The sequence below is a fragment of the Dermochelys coriacea genome, chromosome 22 (assembly GCF_009764565.3).
Source record: "Dermochelys coriacea isolate rDerCor1 chromosome 22, rDerCor1.pri.v4, whole genome shotgun sequence".
In the NCBI taxonomy this organism is placed as follows: domain Eukaryota; kingdom Metazoa; phylum Chordata; order Testudines; family Dermochelyidae; genus Dermochelys; species Dermochelys coriacea.
Genome location: NC_050089.1, coordinates 11,217,762 through 11,235,796, shown reverse-complemented (window position 1 = coordinate 11,235,796; position 18,035 = coordinate 11,217,762). Strand labels below are relative to the sequence as shown.

General features: G+C 44.6%; 1 protein-coding gene across 6 annotated transcripts in view; it reads left to right on the top strand.

Annotated features, from left to right (window-relative positions):
* Positions 1 to 14,240, top strand: part of LOC119846594 (tubulin-specific chaperone cofactor E-like protein) — a 98,087-nt gene extending 83,847 nt beyond the window's left edge. For 5 of the 6 annotated variants that reach the window (XM_038380425.2, XM_043501055.1, XM_043501054.1 and 2 more), the window contains 8 exons: positions 1,544 to 1,654; positions 5,604 to 5,806; positions 6,665 to 6,828; positions 7,566 to 7,814; positions 9,060 to 9,222; positions 10,090 to 10,177; positions 11,483 to 11,599; positions 12,532 to 14,240. In XM_038380425.2, the coding sequence (XP_038236353.1) occupies positions 1,544 to 1,654; positions 5,604 to 5,806; positions 6,665 to 6,828; positions 7,566 to 7,814; positions 9,060 to 9,222; positions 10,090 to 10,177; positions 11,483 to 11,599; positions 12,532 to 12,632 (1,196 nt within the window). In that variant the 3' untranslated portion in view covers positions 12,633 to 14,240. The remainder of the gene's footprint in view (positions 1 to 1,543; positions 1,655 to 5,603; positions 5,807 to 6,664; positions 6,829 to 7,565; positions 7,815 to 9,059; positions 9,223 to 10,089; positions 10,178 to 11,482; positions 11,600 to 12,531) is intronic. The other variant, XR_006276690.1, reaches the window with a different exon arrangement.
* Positions 14,241 to 18,035: the final 3,795 nt, after the last annotated feature.

The window sequence follows — 18,035 nt, the reverse complement described above, 5'->3', positions numbered from 1 at the left end:
CGCTATTCTAACCCTGTTCCGTTCCCTGGCCCGTAGTGCCTATCGCTTAGGAGCACCATCCTCTGTATCCAGCCAGACTGCAGGTTCAATCAGCATGAGGCTAATGCAGAGAGATAGGAGCCAGAGCAATTAGCGATAGATCCCCTAAATCGTTTAGAACCTGGCTACCTTAGAGGCGACCTCCATCCCGTTGTGCTACTGTGGCTGCTGAGTCAACAGAGGGACTTCTGTGGTAGCTCGCCCTCGATTGAGGAGTGGAGACGAGTATTGTTGGTCAAAAATTTTTCATCTAAACTGTTTTTGTTTTTTCAACAGAAAACTGAGTTTTGGATAAACTTGATATTTTTCACAAAGCGAGCATGCTTTCTGTGGAGAATTTCGATGTGTCATTGAAAAACTGAACGCCTGAAAACCAAAATCTTTTTATTCAGATATTCTGCTGCAGTACCTCATGGGAGCAGTAGGTTGGTTTCTTCATGTCCTCTTTCTCCTCTGTGGTCTCCCCAGCTAGACTACATTTCCCATGATGCACCATGACCAGGACTCCTGTGATGCAACCTCTCACCAACATGAGGAGGAGACCATGGTGCATCATGGGAGATGTAGTCTGACCAGGGAGCCTGGCCTATAGAGGAGAAAGGGAGCATGAGGTCCCTGAACTACAACTCCCATGAGGCACATAGATAACGTTTTGGAATACAAATATTTTGATTTTCAAGTTTTTGCTGAAAAGTGGAAATTTTCATGGGGTGCAGGGGCAGGGCAGATTTCATTCTCCAACCAGTTCTAAAGACAAGACACTGTCTCTGGAGGCTCCTCAACTAAGCAGCATGTTCCCCCTAGTAGTCCACCCCAACTGGATCATGCTCACCTCCAAAGTATACTGGCTGTGGCAAGCTTTTGCCTGAACTAGGGCTAAGGACATTGGAGATGTTCTCCTGCTGCTGTTTTAGGGGTAGGTGGTAAATGATCCAAATAGTTTGAGTTGATGCTTTGTTGGTAAAGTACCCAGAAGCCCAGGCTGAATAAATTGTTTATTAATATCGGTCCATGCTGTGGGAACTTCACTTTCTCCAGACTCAGTGGGAGTCTGATGCCAGTCCAGTCCTCGCCTGAGTAAGGACTTTGAGGGCAGCATTGTTAACCTCAAGTACTCATAAAATCACAATTCCAGCCCCAAGAAATCATGAGATTGGCTTAATAATCATGAGATTTTTTTAAAAAAAATATATTCATTTAAAAATAATTTGGTGGGTACCTTAGCCTTCTAGTTCCTGAGCCTTTAGGTCAGACTCATTTTATGCTTTCAAGCTTTTCTCTGCAACCAGGAGGGCTAGAAACTCACTTTTTTTTAAAATGGAAAGCTGATATTCTCATGTATTCACATGGCTCCAGGAGCTGGGGCTTTAAAAACACATCAAATAGCATGAGATAAAATTGCTGGAGTTAGCTACACTGCAGGGGTTTAGTGGGGTAATAAAGAATTGTCTGGGTACTGGTCTGAAAATAAAGTTGTTGTCTTTGTCTGTCTTTTCCTTTTTAGCAGGAGTGGTTGAAGATCCCTGTGTGGGGGCCGACTGTCCCAACAGAAGCTGTGAGCTTGACAACGGAGGGGAGTTGTGTGGTTGTATCGAACCTCCACCCTATGGAAACAGTGAGTGACCCCACATGCATCCACTTGGCGTCTCAGGAAGCTAATTGCAACATTGGCTCTCGTGTTTTTAACTAAGTTAAAAATGGGCCTTACATATTTATATGGAACACAGATAAGCCAACTCCTTCAGCAACCACTTCCCACTCAGACCCACAAAAAGTTCCAACCTCAAATCCAGTGGAGCTACAATACACTAGGGAGGAAAGGTGTTTATGTGATTAAAGCACCAAGACTTGGTTGTCGAGGCTCCTTGGTTCTACTCATGTCCCTGCCACTGACTTGCATTGTGACCCTGGGCAAGTCACTTCCCCATGCTTCAGTTTCCCAATCTGTAAAATAGGGCTAATGATAACTGCTTCACATGGGTGTTGTGAGCCTAAAGTCACTAATGTTCGGCAAGCATTATGAGATCTTCAAATGGAATGTGCTGTAGAACCCAAAGTGCTGTTGGGTTGATTTGTAACTCCCAACATGTCAGATCGCATCCAAAATCTGGTCCCACCGGTAAAAATGGAGATTTTTTTGTGATTTTTATTGATTTTCATAAAGAAACGGACAATGAAAAGTACAAAAAGGTAAATGACTTTACAGCTCATATATGTTTCCAAATATTGCATGCATCATGCGATTTCCAATCAAATTATGGAATGATGCAATTTTACAACTTGTCAAAGTTGCAAGACCGGACAATACAAAACCAGACAATACTACAGACACACAACATGTTAGTGTGTGGGATAACATACCATGAACCAAAACCAGAAATTCACAAGTAGCCACAGACACATCACACAGCCTGTCCATGCTGAAAGATGACTCCTGCCTGAAGCAGACTTTCATACAATCAAGGAAATATGGGGGCAAATACTCAGCAGATGTAAACTGGCATAATTCTTCTGATTTTGGTGATGCTATGCAGATCTATATGACATGAGGATTCAGTCCTAGATATTGAAAACTCCTATTATTTCAGCTAGTGTTTCCATCAAGGGCCAATGAAGAAGCGTTTCCAATGGTATATTTTCTGCTATTTTAGTCAGCCTTGTTTTCAACTTGCTGGGAGCCCCAGAGCCTCACCTAATTTCCATACAAACCTACATACATTTTTAAAAATCAAAAATCAGTTTGCCCAGTCCTCTTCTCCTCAATCAATGGATATAAATTGCTTGTCATCTAAGTTCAGTGGCAATGAAAACCTGCTCAGCTTTGTTCTTCATCTTGCAGTTATGGGGAATAGGGAGCAGCCGTCCCATTAACAGGGTTCAGAGGCATTGGATTTTACAAGCTATTTTTGACCCTTCTTCTGTACTGTGCATGCATTCCCCTCCCCAGCTCGAGTGACATAATGGCACAGACCGTGCAAAACAAGCTCAGTCTAAGGTAGGTGAGAACACGACAAATGCCAACTTAAAACTGGCTAATATAGGAAAAGGATTTGGTGAGAAAAGAACCTCAGCCTTCAGTACAAACCAGCCTCCCCTGAGGGGAGGGGCACGGAAACAGATGTGGTAAGCGGTGGCTAATGTCCCCCTGGATCTGCTCATAGATACAATCCCTAGAGAAAATCACCACTCCCCAAAAACCGCCTGGGCCAGCACAGAGGGCCTGAGCCATGTCCTATCAATCCCCCATACAAATAACCTTTACGAAAGCATTGTCCAAAGCTCTTCCAAAGGAAGTCACTTTGCCCATCCCATAGTCTTTCCATTTGAGGATCTCAAAGCACTCTCCAGACATTGAATTAATTCCCCACCCTGGGAGGTAGGGAAATGCTACCCCCATTTTAGAGATGGGGGAAACTGAGGCACAGAGCAGTTAAGTGACATTTTCACGGTCACCCAGTAAATCTTTGGCAGAGCTGAGAAAAGAACCCAGATGTCCTGAAGTTTCAGACTCGTTCTGTTGTCACAACTCCAAGAGCAAAGAAGAATCAAGACAGCTTAAGCTGCAGGACAAGATTGAGATGCCAAGAACTTTTAGGAAATTTAGCAACTTTTCTCACAGTGTCATCATCAGACCAACTAGCGTGACGATGCAGAAGAGTAGCCAGCTCACAGGCATGTTGGCAGGGACTCAGATCCACGTAGCATGCATAAGAGGCGGCATACAGGGTACAATCACAGCAGCTTCACACCACCAGAACAAGTAATATATGCAAACGCACACTCCTAAGCACCAAGCATAACCATCTTAATGAAGTTACAGTTAATCTGCCTTGTTTTATTTTGCACAGATAATGGAACTATGAAGGCAGCACAAATAACATTCAGTTAACAAAATAAATAAGACTCCAGAAAAGACCTGGAGATTAAGAGAGTATGGTCTGGTGGTTACAGCTGGTGCCCAAGGAGTCAGGACTCCAGGGTTCTAGTCTTCAGACTCATCGTGTGACTTTGGGCAAGTCCTTTTCCTGCTCTGTGCCTAAGTTGCCTCATTTGTATAGCAAGGGTAAGGATACTTAGATAGTGAACTCTTTGGGATCGCTGTTTTGTTATGTCTGTCCAGTGACGACAAGCACAGTCCATGAGTAGGCTCCTAGGAGCTATCCCAATACAAATAATAATAATAACTGACATTTATGTACCAGCTTTCATCCCAAAGGGCTACCCATATAACCCACTGGGCATATACCCATCTATAGAGGACATGAGCTGTTATAGCCATACTCTAGGGGGTATGGGCACTTAACACTCACACACACACACTCTCACACACACACTCTCTCTCTCTCTCTCTCTCACACACACCGCGTCCTGATTTTTCACACTTGCTATCTAGTCGCCAAACTCCCAGCCTACTATGTGTAAGTGAGATACTATCTACCTCTGAATTCCGAGGCTTGTCTTTGGAGTGATTCATTGATGCTGTATGGATGGGAGAGCCCACTGCCTAATCCTGGCTGGTCACTTTCAAGACAGCAGCTCACACATCCGCTGCAAGTGCTTCAGGCCAGGACTTAGTGCCAGCTTCCCTGTCGGTGGGTGCAATCTGCATCCACAAAATGAACTGCCTGTGCAAATCTGAGCACTTGCATTTCTGGCTAATCTACCTTGCACCTTCAACTGAACCGTGGCTGCAAACTGAGCCTACAAAAGGGAGTTCACCCTTCTGAACAATTAACCTCTTCTATCCTCATCTCATCTAACAGCTGTGGGTACTGTGGGTCATTTCATTGTTCAGTTTATGCTAGGGATGGGCCTGAATTGTAGGGGCCGTTTTAGTACATTGTAAAATCATAGAAGATTAGGGTTGGAAGAGACCTCAGGAGGTCACCTTGTCCAACCCCAACTAAATCATCCTAGGCCTTAAAAGCCTCTAAGGATGGAGATTCCACCACCTCCCTAGGTAACCCATTCCAGTGCTTCACCACCCTCCTAGTGCAATAGTTTTTCCTAATATCCTACCTAGACCTCCCGCACTGCAACTTGAGACCATTGCTTCTTGTTCTGTCATCTGCCACCACTGAGAACAGCCTAGCTCCATCCTCTTTGGAACCCCATTTCAGGTAGTTGAAGGCCGCTATCAAATCCCCCCTCACTCTTCTCTTCTGCAGACTAAATAAGCCCAGTTCCCTCAGCCCCTCCTCATGAGTCATGTGCCCCCGCCCCCTAATCATTTCCGTTGCCCTTTGCTGAACTTGCTGCAATTTTTTCGAAATCCTTTCTGTAGTGAGGGGCCAGAGTCATGAGTTCAGATTCAGATCGGGATCTGAATTTCCCAAAGTCAGGGGGATAGGTGGGACTGTCGGACCTAGATCCATCTGGATTCTGGATCAGATCCATCCCTATTCTATACATCCTTCGCTGGTCCAAACTTTACTGATGGTACAATAACTGGTAGTTCTATAATCTCTAACGCTGATGTGCCCAGAACATCCCGTCCTGATTGGCCAGCTCAGTGCCGACTCTCAATTGTTATCATCCTTTAAAACCGCCCGTGTTGCTCCTAGACACGCATGACATCATCGACGCAGAGGTGATCTGCAAAGCGGCACAGATGGAAGTGTCCATCTCCAAGTGCAAGCTCTTCCAGCTGGGCTTTGAGAGAGAAGGCGTGCGCGTGAATGACCGCCACTGCCCCGGCATCGAAGGAGAAGACTTCATCTCCTTCCAGATCAACAACACCAAGGGGAACTGCGGAAACATTGTGCAGGTGAGAGAGGAGTGGAGGAGGCAGCTTATATTTAATGGCGCATGGTTACAAAGTAGATGCTGCTGGGGTGATATGTGGAAACACATGCCATGGAACAGAACCAAACAGCAAAGAAAGGAGAGAGAGAAACACGCATTCATTTTAGAGTCAGGTTTATTATTTGAGCTCAAATGTCACGATGGCTGAATAATGCTTCAGTGCTTCATTAAATTACATTAGGGGATGATCACATACACACTCTTCACAGTGTGCGTTCTTTCTTTCTATCTTTGTGTTCTAATAGTCAGCTCCAAACACTTTAGTGTGCATGACAAGATACAAGGTGTTAGCGCTTGTGTACTGTCCAAATTCCAGACTGGGTGCTTAAATTTTGCCTACTTAAACTTTCCCCTGATATTTCACTGGAACATGGTATTCATGAGGACTGTTAAACAGATGGTGTTCTTCCCCAGAGGTGGTTGCATTTCAGCGGTGCGTGTAGTGTGTATATGTTGCATTGTGATCTTTTATGATGAATGGTGCTGTTATAAATTTAACATAACTTCTGTACACATTTAGAGTCTTTTTTTTCAGTCTAGTAGTAAATGCAAGCTGATTTATTATTATTATCATTATTATTTATAGTCTATTACTGCAATGTCCAGAAGCTCCAGTCAGGGATCAAAGCCCCATTGGACCAGGAGCTGCACAAATATAAAACAAAAAGCCATCCTTACCGCCAAACAGTTCACAATCTGTCTGCAAATTATTTTTTATGTAGTGACTTTAATGTGCTGCTTTCAGAGCTGTGAACTGGAATTGTGATGGATGTGTTAATCCCTAAAAAGAATAAAATTTGTTTTGTTTTCTCTTACACAGTCCAATGGCACTCATATCGTGTACAAAAACACTGTGTGGATTGAAAGTGCAAACAACACTGGAAACATAATTACCCGGGACCGAACCATCAATGTGGAATTCTCGTGCGCTTATGAGCTTGATATCAAAATTTCTCTGGATTCAGTAGTGAGGCCAATGCTTAGGTAAGACTGGCCTGTGTGTGCTTTAGATTTTCTTGTTTGTGTGTGTGAATTTAATGCTGGTCTGAGAGCCTGGAGGTTAAAGTCTCCTCTATTTAATCTGGAAAAGGGAGCTAGCTTAATTCAGGCTAGAAATGTTAACAGTGAGGGTAACTAACTACAACAACTACCCCCACAAGGGACGTGGTGGATTCTACATCACTTAATATCTTTAAATCAAGAATGGAAGGGGTGGAGGGTTGTTTTTTTTTTTGTAAAAAATGTGCTCTAGCTCAACCATAAGATATGGGCATAATGCAGGAATTACTGGGTGAAATTGCTTTGCCTCAGTTATCATAATGGTCTTTACATTATGAATCCACAGTACAAGAACAGTGTGGGCCATGGAGGGCTAGCTTCTCTCATGCTGCTCCAACAATTTGTCTAAACCTTGATCTGTAGAGGGCACTTTTAGGGAATTTGCATGGCCCATTCAGCCTTTGGCCTCCGTTATATGCTGCCAGTCGATGATAATTATGGTGTCAGTTGTGGGATTGAGAACATCAAAGTGGGATCACATCAGCCACCAAACGTCCATTGGATGGTAACAATTTTCAGTTTTGCAGTATTCAAACTAGTAACCTAGATACGAAAAGCTCCATCTCCTGGTCCCTGTCCCTTAGACCCTATCCATTACCCTCCCCCTTTGTAGAGGACGATCTTTCTGTTGCTTTCTCATGAGCTTTATTTCTCTCCTTTAGTGTGATTAACCTGACAGTCCCAACACAAGAAGGCAGTTTCACAACCAAGATGGCATTGTACAAAAACTCATCCTATAAGCATCCCTACCGACAGGGTGAAGTGGTTCTAACCACCCGGGACGTGCTTTATGTCGGGGTCTTCGTTGTCGGGGCAGATTCCACACACCTAATTCTAACGCTGAACAAATGTTATGCAACCCCTTCTCGGGACAGCAATGACAAACTCAGATACTTCATCATCGAAGGAGGGTCAGTGACATCTGGCAAGATTTTTCTCTGTTTTGCTTTCCTTTGGGGATCTAAAAACCATTGTCTGGTGTAAAGCACCAGATGATCTGAACCTATGAACATTACAGGAGGCTTATTTCTTCCTCTAATGCATGCACTAAGGTCTGCTGTCCAATACCAAAATAGAAGGACCACTGATCTGTACCTCTGTGGCTATTCCTAGCATCCTAAGTGAACGGCCAGAGGCGCTCAAGTGTCATGCTGAAGAGCACAGTTTAAGAACCTAGAAGAAGGCTGTAGTTGGATATCTAGCATTGCCTCTGGTGGTGGAGAACCTGGACTCCATGCTATTCCCTAGACAGGCAGATGTTTGCAGATATCAGTAGACCTGGTTAAATGTTGGCCCATTTGTGGATTATTTCTGGAAGAAATTCTAACAGTTTTAATATGTTACCACCTGCATTTGGAGTTAATAACAATAAAGCTTTGCACTTACATAGATCTTTTCATCCAGGAGTGACTAGGTGCTTTGCAAGGTGCCATTACCCTCATATGGCAGATGTAGAAATTGATGCACAAAAGAGAAGGGCTTAAATGTTCAAGAGTGTCCACTAATTTGGATGCTCAACACAAGACATCCAGGAGGGACTGATGTTCAGATAGTTTTGGGCTCATGCAGCTGCTATTGAACTTACAGGAGCCTGTAAGTTCTACACCTCTGAAAATCAAGCCCCAAGTGTTGCAGCTTGGGCATGTAGAGCCAGTGGACCCTTCTGTACTGCAAGGTTGGGAACAGAATATGTACATCTGCTTCCACCACTGAATCCTTGCATGACGTGGGCAAGTCAGGTAACCCCGCAGTGCTTCTAGAATGTCGCGAGGCATCATTAATTACTGGTGTAAAGGCTCGGAGATCCTTGGATGGCAGGGGCTGTAGAAATTCAAAGTTTTATTAGTCATCAGAATAGCTTGGCATTACCTCAGTTTACTTACCTCACTGCAGCAAACAGTGAAGGGGAAATTTTTTTTTAATAAGGCATGGCCTCGAGCTGACAAACTGGGGCTTGGATTCTGAACAGTCCAGAGTTGAGAGGGCTCATAAGGGGGAGTTCAAGCTCCCCTCCCACAAAGTTCAAGTAACATCTAGAGAAAAGGATCATTTAGTTTCCCTGTAGACATAACCCACAAGCACTGGGGATCTGTGGAATTTTTTAAAAGCTCGCAACCGTTCCTGGACCCAGCTGAGACTCTGTATTTTCCTCCTAGTTGCCAAAATATTAAGGATAACACCATTGGGATTGAGGAGAATGGGGTATCCCTGACCTGTCGCTTCCACGTCACCGTCTTCAAGTTCATCGGGGATTACGATGAGGTTCATCTCCACTGCGCCGTCTCCCTCTGTGACTCGGAAAAATACTCCTGCAAAATAGTACGTGCGTGCAGCCTTAGCATGTTCTGTGGGTTGGGTGGTGGTCCATGCTGGAATCATTTCCCCAAGGCCACTCTGTGGCAGGAGAACAGTTTCCTGGGGGCTACTCCCGGGCATTGCTCCAAAGGGAGCAATGCCCAATAGATTAACATAAGAATGGCCATACTAGGTCAGACCAAAGGTCCATCCAGCCCAGTATCCTGTCTACCGACAGTGGCCAATGCCAGGTGCCCCAAAGGGAGTGAACCTAACAGGTAATGATCTTGTGATCCCTCTCCTGCCATCCATCTCCACCCTCTGATAAACAGAGGCTAGGGACACCATTCCTTACCCATCCTGGCTAATAGTCATTAATGGACTTAACCTCCACGAATTTATCCAGTTCTCTTTTAAACCCTGTTATAGTCCTAGCTTTCAGAACCTCCTCAGGCAAGGAGTTCCACAGGTTGACTGTGCGCTGAGTGAAGAAGAACTTCCTTTTATTTGTTTTAAACCTGCTGCCCATTAATTTCATTTGGTGGCCCCTAGTTCTTATATTAGGGGAACAAACAAATAACTTTTCCTTATTGACATAACATTCCTTTCCTCACTCCCCCATTCTCCCAGATCCTGGCACATGGTTTGCCCCTGTGCAATTAGGCTACATGGAATCCCACCCAGCAGAACAAGTTCAGGTCCATTGTATCAGAGAAGAAGGGCCAGAATTTTCCTTTAATGATGCTAATCCAACACCACTGCAGCCTCAACGGGAGCTGTGCAACAGCTCTCAATGGGAGCAGGGCCAAACCCAGGGTTTGAGATCAGAGACTAGCGCACGGTGATCACAAAGCCTTGCAGTAATCGCCCCTTGCGTTCTTGTTTGTTCAGAACTGCCCCCAGAATTCCAGGATGGCCACTGAGTATACCAAAGAGCCCAAGGAGCAGATCATCTCTGTAGGGCCCATCCGGAGAAAGCGTAAGTATGCACAGCTAAGAATGTGGAGGAAAATATTCCCTCCTGTGTAAACTATTCTGAACCTTTGATTTTATTAAATGGACAAACTCAAGATAAATAATAAATATATTGAGAAACAGGGTCCTTTTACCCCATCTGAATGTATTACAGTAGGAAGCATCCCATTTTAATCGTCCAGGTTTCACCATTTGTGTTTACATTTGTCACATGTACATTTTATGCAGCAGGGCACTAAAACTCAGCTAGCCAGTTTCACGTTTGATGCATGGTCAGTTTCACTTCCCGGTTCTCCTGAGCTCGCAACTCTTTTCAGTTCTGTGCATCGCTTTGTAGGGGAGAGAGAGTCCCTTGTGGAGCCACTTCCTCACCCAAAACCCCAAGCTACATGTCTGCCCATTCATCCCTACATGTATCCGTCCTTCCCCATCTCTTTAGTCGAGGTATGTCTAAGGCATCTCTTACCCTGGACCCAACTTCTCAAAGGCATCCACCAGCTCTAGGCATCTCAGTCCTTGGGTACCGAACTAGAGAGAGAGTCTCATTATTAGAAACGCTAAGCACCCACTGCCAGCCCCCAGTGAGGTGATTTCTAGGGCAGTGGTTCTTACCCTGTGTGGTCCACAGCCCCCTGACTGCAGAATATGTCTAAGATTTCCAAAGGGGTCCACATCTCCATTCAAAATAGTTTAGGGGTTGGCAACTGGGAAAAGGTTGAGAACCACTCTTCTAGGAAATGGCTTCCTCCTCAGTTTTCCTTTCCATCCTAACTCCCCTCTCCGCCACACCTTCCTTCTCCTCCTGCTCCTCTTCCTCAGCTTCTCTTCTCCATTTCCCCACCATCCTGACCAGCGGAAGGTTCATCTTTCCTCCTTCTCTCCAACCCACTCTCCCGTGTGCTGATCTAGAGGAAGAATGGATAGATGGGTCTTCACCCAGCCCATGGCCAACCAAGATTGCACTGGTCTGTGCTTTGCAGGCTCTGCCTGATGAGCACTGATCAGTGCACTTGGGGTCAGTGATTTTGCCATTGACTTAAGTGGGAGCAGACTCTCTGTTCCTAAGCTAAGTGCAGGGCTGTCTAAAGAATTGATGTGGGTGGGTCTGAATCAAAGCCTCCCTACCCTTCAGCAGCAGGTTGAATGGCACCCTAGAGCTGGGTGTAAATGCAACGGAGGGTGGGAGCGGGGGAATGCTTTAATCAAGGAAATACTTTCAGGATCATTTCTAGCTCTTAAGCTTTGTAATGCCCTTTTCCGTACAACTGCGTGCTGCTCTCTCCTGAGCCCCCGATCTCTCCTGTTCCAGGGTTAGACTGGTGCGAGGATAACGGAGGTTGCGAGCAGATCTGCACGAGCAGGGTCGACGGGCCCCTGTGCAGCTGCGTTACTGGGACATTGCAAGAAGATGGCAAGAGCTGCAGAGGTGACTATCTGCCTTAGGGAGGCTGGGAATGGGCCAGGGTAGATGGAACAGATGAGCAGCGTGACGCAGATGGGAAAAGGGATTCTTCTTTGCAAACCCCCCTTTAAATCTGTATGGAAAGACCATAGAAAAATAGTTCTGTCTCCAAGAGACAAAGCTAAAAACTAGATCCAGATCCAGGGTTTGGGCCCATTTCTACCATTAACCATCAGCAAAATTAAGAGAGAATGGTGAGGAATGGAACTGAAGGGAACTGCTGGAAAAAGAATTGGACTTTGGAGCTTCCTGAAATAAATGTGTGTGTTTCAGAGGCACAGAACATTAAAGGAATAAAACTGGGAAGGAGCATTGTCATCTAGCAGCTAGAGCAGGGAGATGGGGGATTAGAAAGTCACAGCTCTTGGATTCGATGCTGATTCCTGGGAAAGCCATTCCTGCTCAAACATCAGCTAGGTTGGGGTGCTTCCATTTTTGGGTACCCAACTGGGAGATACCTTGGGATTTCAGCATGTCTCCAAGGTGCTGAGCATGCACACACACATCTTGTTGAGGTCAGTGGAAGCTGCTGGTGCTCAGAACATCTGAAAATCAACTTCTCGGAATCTCAAATTCACTTTAGCGGACCCTTCTGAAAACGCAGGGCTTTCACCTTTCTGTGCCTTGCATTCCCCATCTACAACAATAATATCACCATCTTCATCACTAGGGGGCTTGTGCAGCACCTGGTGATCCTTGGTCAAAGGATGCTAGTAAATTGCAAGGCGATATTATTACTGTGACTCATACCCCTGATCGGCAGACTCATGCTGTCACAGTGTAGAAGTTTGTCCTTTCGAGACTCTCACGTTTTGATCTCTAAATGATACAGCCTTGGATTATTTGGAACTGCACCTTTTTTGATTTTCAGAACTGTTCTCTGTCTTTCCCTCTAGCCTCCAGCTCTTCCATTGGACCTCAAGCCTGGCTCATTCTTCTCATCGTAACCCAGCTGTCACTATGGTGTTTTATCTATAAATCAGAGCCGACCTCGTAATCAATTCAAGGCTTCTATTTAAAGTACTGTAATTTACTTACTCTGAATCCCTGTAGGATAAAAGCATGTGCCCCTGACTCACAACCTGTACCACAAACAACAACAAATGCTTTTAACTATCACAACGCTGAAGGCGGTTGCCTGGTACAACTATTTAAATGAAGTTACGAGCTACTTTAATACAATGGGCAGTAACAGCAGCCAAAATTTCAGGTATGGAGCCACAGCAGAAAACACTTGACCAAGATCTTTCCCCTTTCTTAAGTCTCCATACTGCCTTCTTCTCATATTCACTTCTGGCACCTCTTTGACACCCTTACAATGCTCCCCGGCCTCTCTGCTTACAGTATTCCCTCTTGCTTCCCCTTTCCCGATCCTGCCCCCTAACAGCCATTAGCCATTCACTGTAGCCAATAGCAGTGTTTCCCTTGACTTCAGTGGGCTTTGGATCAGGCCATAAGCTCCAGCTAAGTTTCTCTTCTGACTGCTCCCTCTAGCTTTGCCTGTGCTAGAGAAATTTACCTGTGTAAGAACCAGTTTAGTCTTAGGGCACTTTGTATCACACAGATATATTTCAATAGGGGTGCAAGAACTGGTTGGAGCAGGCTAGGCTTTCAGCAGGCTAAAAAGCAGATCAGTCTAAACCGGTTTGGTTCCACTGTGGAAACAGACAAACTAAGAGGGTTCAACTAGTCCGCAAGGTGTTTTGATCTCTCCCAGAATCCACTGCTTCTGGGAGTGGCACTGAGAATTCTGAGAGGTGAGGAAATGGTTTAGAACACCACTAGTGTGGACGCGGGATACCCAAAACCGTTCTTAAACCAATTCAACATCGTTAGTATGGACGCAATGAACAGTTTGAACTATAACTAGTTTAGTCTGCTAGTACGGTCACCGCTTTCATTTCCTTCGATAGCTCCCACGTGTCCCCTGGACATCAAACAGTCTTCTTACCCTTCAAATTCCTTCTCAGCCCCTCTTGCAAATCCATTTCAGACCCATCTTGCTCTTCTGGCTCTAAGTGTGTTAATGATCCCACATAACTCCAGTGCTGCCTGTTCATTCTCTTCTCAGTCCTGTCTTTAGATCGTAAGTTGGTCACAGCAGGAACATTTTCTGCTCCTAACCATGTGGATTTTTTTATTTTTACTTACTAGAAAACACCCTGTCTGTCTATGACATTATCAATAATAAATGTAATTGATCAGAGTCAAGCACCCATAACAACACCTCTCAGCTTGTACCCCTGTCGTTCTCTCAATTGCAAAACAGCCATTTAATTCCATTGCAGCAACGTGCCTATTGAGAGGAGTGAATCGCCTCTGATGCAATTTAGTGCTGAGATGATTGAAAGGTTTGACATGCTCTGAAATCTTAAATTTTTTAGCCCGAGCTACCATTTCTTTCCTCTAATGGTATCTGCACGCTGTCTGCAAATAATGATTGCTTTGTACCCAAAAAGCAGCTTTTCCCTACTGGAGTTTTTTTCTTGTTTGCATCTGGGCAAACTTTCCCCACTACTACCACCACTTTTTTTTATTATATGAATCAGCCAAGTAATTTAAACATGTTTTATTCTTAAATAAATGTTGTGTTCAAATATTCTCATTTCCTTGGTGCACTTGAATGCTCATTCTTATTTAAAGCTGGGGACACACGATCACATGAACTTCATATGCAAAGATAGGGCTGATTCTTTATTTCAAGTTAAAGAACATCAAGCTGGAAATAAGATGCATGCTTTTAACAGAGAGGGTAATTAACCATTAGAACAGATGGGCAAGGAATGCAGTACATTTTCCATCACTTGTAGTCTTTAAGTTAAGACTCTCGCTGTCTTTCTGAAAGATGTGCACTAATTCCACCCCAGGCTATTGGGCTTAATGCAGGAATCGCTGGGTGAGGGTCTCTGGCCTGGGTGATGCACAAGGTCAGACTAGATGATCACAATAGTACATTTTGGCCTTGGAATCTATTCACCTAACGTGTGCTTTTGTGACTGTTCTGTCCTCTGTGAAGCTCAGAAGTTACTGTGGGCCCTTCTGAATCTCAACATACGTGAAGAGGATTTTCTTGCTTGCTTTAGTCTTGTTTTAAATGAGGTACCCACCAGCTCTGAAGGTGGCTGAAATCAGCTCCATTCTTGGTAACTCTCCTAAGGTTCTGGCACTGCCTACCTTATGCTTTGAAGGAGGAAGCCTGGTCTAGTGGTGAAAGTAGGTGGTTTGTGTTTTATTTGTGACCTTTGTCCACTCACTTAATCTTTTTATGCCTCCATCTGCAAAATGGGGATTGCCAATGCTTTGAGATTGTAGCAGCTAAATTGCATTCAGTGGAGGTGAGAGGGAAAAGGTGGTGTTACACCCTCTTCAAGTCCTCCCCCAGTTCAGGACTTTGGCACAGTGTAGAGAAAGCTCTAAATTGCACAGGCTATTTTGCTACCTGAGGAGTGCAGCGGTGTTCTATGATCCTAACCCAGGGAGTCATTTAAGCCAGCATTTGGTCTGCTTAACACTGCCAGAGTTGTGCAAAGCAAGCAAAATTTGGGGGGGGTCAGGATCTGGCTCAATATGTTTTTACTGCAGCAGCCTCCTGGAGGGAATGATAAGTGCCTTGGAGAAAGAAAATTTCCAGTGTAGTGCTCCTAAGCTAAATTGCTTTTAGGAAACGCAAACACCTAAATCATTCAAAAGAGATCACTGGAATAGCGCCTCTCTATCTTCCTCTTTGCAATACCATGTCACTGAGGGAAATGCAGGCGACTTGTATTTTATGCCAGAACCTATTTTCCCCAGCATGTTGACAAATCTGGGAGGATAAGCTATCTCAGTGAGGTGTGGAAAGGCACATAACAGGAGGAGGGAATTGTCATGTAATATTTAGCAATCCTTTTTTCACTGCATGTGAATTCCTCTTATGCAATCTGATGAAGGAGCCGGCTGTTGCTCGGCTCCGACTAATATGGCTCTTTTCTAGCAATGATGGTTTAATTTTGCATGCTGAAATCTCGCTGATGCATAAAACAGCAGCATAATAAAGGGACCAAACATGCTTTGTACTGACAAGTGAGGAAAAAAACACAATCCTATTTTGTGGAGTATTTGGCTGATGCAGCTACTTGCACTGTGCATTTTAGAGGATATACTTCTCTTAGATATTGCAAGACGACATTATAGCCTGGTGACAGTGGTAAAAATGCTTGTGTCTAATTTGTACCGGCTCAGTATGGACAAAAAGTCTTAGGGCTTCTCTACATTTGAAAGTTGATTTCAATTAAGGTTGGATGTAAATTCCAGGTGTAGTAGGTGTTCCTGAATAACTCCATGTGGACAAGCTCTAAGGTCAGTAGCAGAGTTGGGGAAAAAATATTGTAATCCCCAGATCTAACCACTACATGTACTCCTTCCTATAACTTAAGTGCCCCTGCTGTTTTCTCTCCCCTGTAATTTCCATGTAATCCTTTGATCTGAACTTCCTATTTAGTAGTAAGAGTGGCTTTGGAGGAACATGACTAAAAAGGGAAACCGAGGGTGGTTAAGTTAAGGGCTAGAGGATGTAAACAGGACACCTGGTTCTACTACTGATCTGCTGTTTGACCTTGGCCAAGTCACTTAACCCTGCTGTAAGTTTTTGTTAATTGGGCACCCTGCCATCCAAATATTAAAGGGTCAGGCTCAGACCTGTTGTCTTTAATACTATTAGCTCATAGATAGCACTAGTTGTCTGTAGAGCTCAATGCACTTAGGGATGGGGGTGTTGAAGGCCTAGTCTGGATATCAGGGGCAGGGTTTCTGTTAACTGATGGAAACAGGATTGCATCACCCCTTTCCTGCTGTTGTAGGAAAACCTCCCCACATTGGAGAAGTGTTATTCCTGTGATGAACAGAGGGATCAGATCTTGGGGAGATGGGCCTGCATGCCTAAAATCGAGGTGAGGGAAACAGCAGTAAGGAAAAGGGTTGTAAAGGTAATACAGCTGGGCTGGAATTGGGTGTCTTATGGAGGGGGTGAAAGGTGATTGAGAATTTGGAAAGGGGGTGTGCTGCCTACCAGAAGGATCTCTTCTCCTCCAGGAGAAAGGAAGGTTTAATGGGCACTATGTCTTCATGAGTATATTGCAAATACCAAAGTAAGGTCTAGTGTAGCCATGCATGTTTATAGCAAACAGGTGATGTTTTTTCTCACAGGAACACTGCTGTAGCAGTAAAGGCCAGGAGCAACCACTAGCTCACCTAGGCTAGCCTCCTGTGTATCATAGGGCACCAGCACAACCCTGCAATTGCTCTTAAACCACTGAAATTAGAAGCATTGTGGCCCCTAGAAGGCTAGACTATTATGAACCACACAGAGAATAGGAGAGACTGAGATGCACTAGGGCCAAGGTCCCCACACTGGCAGGGAAGTAATGGAGAGAGACACCCAGATAATCCTGGGCAGTGACCTGCTCACCCCTTACAGAAAGTGAAATGCCCCAGGGCCACTAACAATTTGACCAGGGGAAGTTTCTTCCTGACCCCCCATGTGGCAATCAGACCTTGATCAAATGAGCAAGAACCAGCCACTCCAGCACCTGAGAGAATGCTTGGTGCTACCTCACAGCTCTAGCCCTCTTTCTTGGTGGCCCTGATCTTCAGAGGAAGGGGAGAAAAAATGATGCACTGGTAGAGAGGGTGATTGGAATATCCCCTCCTTGCCCCTGCTGATGGCCAACTGAAACCTGAAGCCTGACTTTTAGGAATATAAAGACATATGTTGAGGCCTGGCCCCTAGCACCCCAAGCAGTTCCTTCACCTAATTGCATTCATAAATGTGCCCATAATTAAGTTGTTTGCCCCACAATTCCTGTTCAGAGGCTGTTCCAGAACCTTGCCTCCCACCCCCACCCCACCTGGTTAGAAATCTAACTTCCAACCTGAATTTGTTCATTGCCTGTTGATATCCATTGTTAAGGAAGGTGCATTTACTGTTTAGTTCTGCAAAAAGCAGCCTGTAAGACATTCACCCAGCTGCCTGTACTCCCCTTTCATATTCCAGGAGATCTTCCATGTCTTCCTCTGCCAGTTTAGTTCTGACAAGGTAACATCTAAGACAAGAAATCCCAGACTTAATATGGAAAACTGAGGTTGGGAGTTGATCTGGAAGAAAAAAAGGGAGCTTAATGCTTTCTTTAAACCAAGGTATTTTAGCAAGTGATGCTAAATAAAGGAGACTTGACATGCTGAAAAGATGGATCCAATTTTCAGAGATGACTCAAACTACAGCTTGTTTCAGATTTTAAAAGTTGTGTCTCTGGAGTAATCCAAGACAAAAGCAATATCCCTTCAGATCCGAGGCAGTGAAGGTGCTGTAGTCTTGAGAAATAAAAACCTGAAGGCACAGGAAAAACCTACAAATTAAGGATTT